Here is a 7,757-nt window from a genome sequence, read left to right as displayed (position 1 = left end):
TCCAGGGTGATTATCACTGGGTTCAGCAGCATTTGGGCATCCACTGTCACGACTGGCCTTGCCCTGCAGGGAGAAAACAAGGGTTTGAATGTGAACAACAGGCAGAAGAATATTTCCCTGAAGACAGACCCCATTTCCAGAAGCCAATGTTAATATTCCCTGCCTTTGTGCCAAGAATTTTGTACACAGCATGGACAGTCGGTGTCGCACTCAACTAATTACTGCAAAACACATGAGTATAAATAGTGGTGTGGGTCCTTTAAACACAGTTGTATTCATGAACCTGATTTCTGGAGTGGACTTCCGGTATTTGACAATAATTGCTATAAAAAATACTGCTTTGTGGTTTGTTAGTATTTCTATACCCATATTTGAAGAAACATATCAACCTAAAGCCACTTGTTTCTATAAGTACTTGGATTTGGCAAATTTTATTATCTCATTGACTGATACTTTTTAAAAGTTTCTTTATTTCTTTGATGAGAGGGGGGGTGGAGGCACCACCAGGGTTCTCATGCCATAATCCACTCTCAGCCTCAGCTAGCCTGAATCATGGGCAAGGACAACACCCAGCATGCCAAGGGAGGTCCCAGGATATGAACTGAGGACCTTCCCATGTGCTTCTAGTTGAAATGCCACTATACTACTGTCTGATCCTGATCACTTCTTAGTTCAGTTGATAAATTTCTAGCCAAGCTTTGCAGCTTTACCTAAACACATGAGACTGAGTTTACAGAATTTTTCTATCTTTACCCAAAACAGTGGTTCTCAATCCTGACTCCACAGAAATTACTTGAAGAACTTTGAAACAAATATTATGTTCAGGCCTCACCTCATCCCAACAGAAAGAGAACCTTAGGGGTCAGGGACAGGCACTGGAATATTAAACCTCCTCCATGTGATTCTATTGGGTTGTTGGAACATGTGACACAAAAATATGTCACATGTGACATGATTTCTCCAATGACCCGGTAGTATGAAGCCAAATTTGAAGAGAGGAACTGATAATAGTGTAAATGCCATTCCAGCCACCCTGGTGAGAATAGTAGACAAGAAAGTGAATCATGTGGGAAGAGAGTAGAGGCATTTTATAAGCTTGGTTCCAAGACACAGCTAAGAGCTGTGGTCTTCAGATGAAATGACACCATCTTAAATAGGTAGGAGAGGAAGCACTGGGTCCTCAGGCAGAATGTTGTTGAAGGCACTCTTTTAATTTTATGATTACCACAATGGAGCCCACTGGGATTTTTTCTAAGCTTCTTTATGCTACTTAACTGTATTTTTATGTGTGTGTATATATTTATGTGTGTATATATATATATATATACACACACACACACACACACACATATATGTATATATAATTTGTATTTATATATATATAATTTGTGTATAAATATATATAAATTTTGTTTTTAATACTATGTCAGTTCCAGTCCTTGGAAAGCCAGTTGATAAAATGGGATTAGACATACAGGACATTTACTTGGGCAAATACCTGTTCAGAGAAAAAAGGAGTGAGTGTGGAGGAGGTTGCAAGGATCTCGGGGAGGAGAAAGGGTTAATAAAGCTCTGGTCTGGGCAATGGCAAGTCCTCGAGTCAAAGTTGCCTTTGGGAGGAATTGTAGGGATGGGCATGCATTTATGTCCTTGTTGTGGCTAGTAACTGACTGAAAGTAGCTCATGGAAAATACTGCCGTGGCTCAAATATCGTGGTGGATTCAGAGCAGAGCAGGTGTTGCCATGAGTTAGTTTTGTGCCTGGGTGGTGCACCTTCATGGCCACCACAAACCCATACCCCATACTTTAAGAGTTTTCACTGTCTAGTTCTCTAGAACCTGAACTGGGGAAGTGGTTTATAAGTCAACCCTCTTTGAGCTCTCCTTAGGACTGATAGAGCTGACCTATTTTAGGAAACCTAACCTCAGAATTTCTCTGGGAGCTGACTTGGTTAGTATTCCATGCCTAGTACACCCAGGTACACTCTCTGCCTTTGGTCTTGTTATACTGACCTAGTGCCTTGAATTCCTACGCAACTTTTAAAGTTTATTTATTTCTTGAGAGAGAGACCTACATACAGGCACCTGGTAGAGGGTTTTTATGCTGCAATCCACCCCCAGTCTCAGCCAGCTTGGGTCAGCGCATGTATGTGTGGCCACCTGAAATGCTCAGGGAGATCCCGGTATGAACTGAGGACCTTCCCCACCTTGTAAATAGTTGTGTGTCTGCTGCGCTACTGCCTGGCTCCATATACAATATTTCTCTTTTTTTTTTTTAAAGAAGAAAATCTAAACTTTTGTGCATTGACCAACCACCAGTTAAATCACTATTCAGTATTCTTTTAAGTTGCAGATTCTCATTAAATCCTTTTGAACAAAGTAAGCTTATAAGGTAAATATTGTTATCCCCATCTTACACATGAAAAATCTGAGAAGTTATAGGAATAACCATAGCTATTGCATTTGAACTATTATCAGTACTTCTTTAAAAGGCTACCATTCCTATACCATTCCTGGTATATTCTGCTCCTTAATTTAGCGGCCACATTTGATTACAGAAGCCAGGGTAGATAGTAACATTCTCCCACTCCATATACCTTCTCCATAAGGGTACATTTCAATGCATTTCCAAAGCAAAGAAAAGAAATCAAATATAGTAACATCTGAAAGGTGGGTCATTGTATAAAATCTGCTGAGGTTCATATCTTATTTAATGTTATGTTAGTAGGGGCTATAAGTTTGGACATGAAGTGTGAAAATAAAAATGGGGATTAATGAAACATAAAAAATTGAGAGCAAAAATTCTTCCAAAACTTAAAAAGAATAACTAAATATTCTCCAGAATTATCACCAACCCACATACCTGTAAACAGCTACTTTTCCTATTCCAAAGGCGCCCACAATCAAGTCTGAAAAAGACAAAAACACATGCACACATTTTAGAGAAACAGTTTACCAAGCTTATAATCACAAGTAGCACATAGAGCACTGTGGAGTAAGAGTCATAAAACACACAGACCAAATCACACCTTCCTTTAGACATTTCAGAGACAATACTGCAGTGTCACTGTAACCAACTTGATAGGACACAAACTAGGAGATCGCAAACCCTTTTGTACCTGGGAAGGCCAACTTTCCAGAAATGCTTTAAAACTCAGCATGACATCATTCTTCCTATCCTCCAGACTGAAGCCACATATTCCAAAGGAAAGAAAAGGGGAAAAGCATGTGTCTAGAGTCTACTAGGTACTAGGCTGTTAAACTCATCATTTTGTTACTCTCTTAGTAGCAACAGTCCTACGAGACAAGGATTGTCCTGCCTCAGAGTATCTCGGAAGTGGGATGTTCTGACTAACATTTTGATATAGTCATTTGTTCCTTACAAATATTGGGTTGTCAGAAAAATCATAACATATTTTTTTCTATGTTCTATGCGAAAATGTGTCATGATTTCTCCAACAACCCAAAAGTATGGATGGAGAACATACTTGGGGCACAGCAATCAATAGTCCATAAAATAACTAACATATTATTAGCTTAAATAACCACAACAAAATAATAGTTCATATTAGGTATTTGTCCTATACGAGAAGTTCTAAATAATTTACTTTTGAAAAATTATTTACTTTCTTTCATGAGAGAGAGTGCACATCAGTGTGCGCAAGTGAGAGGGACAACCAACCTTGGTGGATTGTGTTATGCCACGATCTGCTTGGGGACTCAGCTCTCCAGGTTATCAGGATCATGGGCCCATAGGCCTGGTGCATTTCAGGTCCACTCAGAATCCAAACCTGTAGTCAGCCCTGTGACTTCCAGCAAGGCAGATCAGTGCACTATAGCCTGAACCACCCTGGCTTGCCCAAATAATTGACAATGAATTACTTTAGTTGATTCCTAACAAAAAGTTAGGAAGTCTCTATTATTAACTGAATTTTGTAAGTTAGTAAGGCAGCTAAATTATAAATTTACTAGAGTTCAGACTAGGAGTTGAGATGTGGAGCTCAGCTACAGCAGTGGAAGAAACCCAGACTGTAGACTGGAGATGTTCACGTTGGTCTCAGTGACTGGCTAAATACACTGGCAAAAAGGTCTAGATCACAGTAGTTATCCTCAGTGGGAGCGATCTAGCCCAAATAAAAATCACAGTGACTCAATTACAATTTAGATACAATAAAACTGGACATAGTAGAAATGAAGGTCACAGAAGAAAACTTACAAATGAAGAAACTGTCATAGATAAATTCTGGTAAAACAGAAGTGAGCACAGAAAAAAAACAAAAACGTGTGTGTCAGGGGAGGATCTTATCTGGCCAATCTCTATAGATTAAATCAATAATCGGTATAGTGGAGTTTGATTTAATGGATTAAATAATTAAATTGGTTTAATGGAGTTTGCACAGAAAAACAATATCCCCTCAACCCTCAGCTTTCCTGGACAATGTGCACAGCACGTCAGACTGCAGGCATCTATGATTCTTTTTCTGGGAATCCAGTGCCCCTGGCAAAAGCCCTCAGCCAATTATGGATGAGAATAGGGTGAAACATAGCACAGCCTCTTTATCTGTCACAAGGAGTAACTCAAGGCCTATTTTCCCCGTCTCCCTGACTGTCCCAGCCAGATGGAGCCCTAGTCATCCCGTGACAACCAGCTTGATGATGATCTTTCTCCCTATGTCTACCTTCTCTACTTCCTTAACAGTATTTCTCAAAATCACTTCTCACATAAGCTGCTTATTTTCTTTTTCTATTTTTTTTTTTTGGAGAGGTTTTTTGTTGCTGTTTTTTGTTTGTTTGGTTTTTTTTTTGCTATAGGATGTGTGCGCTAGCCAGAAAGATAGAGAGAGATAGAGAGATAGGAAGCAGGAAATCACCCCCCAGGGGGGATGGTCACGCCGCAATCCCTTCTCCTCCATTCTCCTCTCGGGATCTTGGGCACGCACGCACATGTGCCCGACGTGAGTTTAAGCCACCAGGTCTGGGACTTGAACTGCAGTCAACCACATGGGAGTTCAGCGACATAGCCATTACACCTATTGCTGATCCCATAAGCTGCTTATCTTCTAATCCTATGTTAATGTCTGCTCTGGGACAACCCAACCTAAGATATAATAATTCTCATTAAAATTTTTGTGTAAAATAGATGAACCCCAACATCTCCAGGATCAACACCACAGCCATCTGTCAGGTGTTCCTGATACGAGAGTCAGATTAAGATCCTCAGCCATATTAGAAAGTACCATATTTCATACCATATTTAGAAAGATATGTATGCTGACTTGCAAATATGTCAAACAAAAGTCCTCTAAAAGATTATGTATTCATGGAATTAAAGAATAGGTTCAGAAAGGGGCTACAACTGACCAGCTAAGGCAAATGTCAAAATTTCTAGATCTATCAAGTTTTAAAAATTAAAAGGGAACCAGCAGTTAGCGTAATGGCTATGTCACTGGACTCCCACGTAGTCAACTGTGGTTCGTGTCCCGGACCTGGTGGCTTAAAACTCACGCCAGGCGCATGTGCGTGCGTGCCCAAGATCCCGAGAGGAGAATGGAGGAGAAGGGATTGCGGCGTGGCCATCCCCCTGGGGGGTGATTTCTTGCTTTCTGTCTCTCTGTCTCTCTCTGTCTGTCTGGCAAGTGCACGTGCCCTATAGCAAAAATCTCTCAAAAAAAAAATAATAAATGAATTTTTTCTGCCTTTTTTTTCAATAATTTTCTCATGTATTCTTTCTGTTACATTTATCTCTTTGAGCCCACCATTGTATTTGTGCTATGCCAGGGAAAAAGAGCAGTTGATTTGAAGAAACATGAACTCTGTTTTTCCTGTGTAATCACAGACTCCAGTATTTAGACAAGTGCAACCCAGGTGGCCCTCTGCTGAATCCATATCTACTGACATAACACGAGATAGGACAGCTCTGTTACATAAACGGACTCAAGGGGAATTGTGTGCTTTGTTCTTGGTTCCAGAAAAGGAGACATATTTATATATCAAGATTTGGCATATGAATAATAGATGAATTTTAAGAATTGACTTTCTGGAAATAACCAAGAAAATAAGATCATAAACACTTCCAGGGCAAGAATCTTCAGTTTTCCACATCTCTGATATTTCATGGAATAGTATGGGCTGGAATAAATGAAAAAAAAAAAATCTTTGTATCCACAGTGCTAGGGATGCTACCAAATACAGAACAGAGACTTCATAATTGCCTGTTAAATAGGGGAATAAGTGGGACCAGCAGTTAGCATAATGGCTATGTCACTGGACTCCCACGTAGTGGACCATGGTTCGAGTCCCAAACCCGACGGCTTAAACTCACACCAGGCATACGTGTGTGCATGCCCAAGATCCTGAGAGGAGAATGGAGGAGAAGGGACTGTGGTGTGGCCATCCCCCCGGGGAGTGATTTCTCACTCTCTGTCTCTCTGTCTTTCTGGCAAGTGCTCACACCCTATAGCAAACAAATGAACAAACAAATAACCCCCCAGCAAAATAATAAGGGAATAAATAATAATGTGGTAATATACTAAACATGAGAGAGATGAGAAAATGAGACTGTCATTAGGTCAGTTTAGCATAAACTACAGTTAATTCTACTGGATTTTCACATGTGCACTTGAAGTTGCTGGGAGACACACGCATACACAACACACACACACATATAGATAGGTATGGTTTCCAGCTACTAGAAAGTAGCATAGTAGCTCCGTCACAAGAGAGAATTATTTTTCTATTTTATTCTCCAATTCAGTATTTACATTTAATTGCTAAACATCTTTGTGGAATGTAATATGGATGTTCAAAACAGTGTGTGATAATGCAGAGATAATACAGTGTATGGTAATCAAATCAAGTTTAATACATATCCATCGTTGTTTCAACCAAGAATACCAAATTATGTGTATCATTAATTTTTGCTCTACTAGTTTCCCCCTCTCTCTTTTTTTGATACATATACAAGATTGGCAATGTCTGCTCCTTTCACTCAGTCATGGAATGCCATTCCACAACCCATTTGCCTGTCTACTTTTTAATAGTAATGAGGAAGAGACCTTTTCTTTGGTAACATTAATTCCTGTGTCTTAGGGTGGGGATTTTCCTACTGAAAAAATAAAACAACTGGCAAAGTAGGCCATAATTTTCTTCATGAGAATGTGGCCACAGTTCTTCAGAGGCCAAGAAAATAGTTATCTACCCCAAAAGTATGTTTGTGTTTTGAGAGACTACCTTGGTATTTTGCCTGCTGGAATAGGACAGAGGCAGTTATGCTCAGGACTTCCAAATTGTCAGATCTCTCCAGGGGAGGAGAATTGATGTCTGACTTATGTTTCTAACCAATTTATCCTTCCAAACTATGTGACTGTTTTTCATAAACATATATAGTTTCCACATACATATGTGTGTGTGCATGTCTTATATAAAACATATACATGCTCATGTGTACTTGTATGTATGAATGTGAATAAATACATGCATGTAATACACAAACACACTCAGAAACACTACTTTAAAAATCCTTGCATAACGTTGTACTTAGGATAATCTGGAGACAAATAACTTTGGTGCTGATATTTGGATTCCTATCTAGGTGAACTTTTTCCTCCCTTAACTTTGTAATAACAGGTCTTAGACCATTAGCTAATGTTTACTTTCCTTTCTTATAGAAATTTCATAAAAACAGATTCTGAAACAAACAAATGAAAAAATGTGCTATTCTCTATACGTGGATTCTTAACCTACCTACGTACCTACCTT

The 7,757-nt window shown here is 39.3% G+C and overlaps 1 protein-coding gene across 1 annotated transcript in view; it reads right to left on the bottom strand.

Moving 5' to 3' along the window:
- The window catches only part of ITGA8 (integrin subunit alpha 8), a 216,940-nt gene that overhangs the window by 102,336 nt on the left and 106,847 nt on the right, over positions 1-7,757 (bottom strand). The window contains 3 exon segments of the mRNA XM_027776251.1: positions 1-16; positions 18-63; positions 2,863-2,908. The exon segment at positions 1-16 is cut by the window's left edge and continues 73 nt beyond it. Of these exon segments, the coding sequence (XP_027632052.1) occupies positions 1-16; positions 18-63; positions 2,863-2,908 (108 nt within the window).

This window comes from Tupaia chinensis, unplaced genomic scaffold, assembly GCF_000334495.1.
Source record: "Tupaia chinensis unplaced genomic scaffold, TupChi_1.0 Scaffold000647_1, whole genome shotgun sequence".
Lineage (NCBI taxonomy): Eukaryota > Metazoa > Chordata > Mammalia > Scandentia > Tupaiidae > Tupaia > Tupaia belangeri.
Note: the sequence above shows the minus strand (reverse complement) of the source record. Positions and strands in the feature narration are given on the sequence as shown.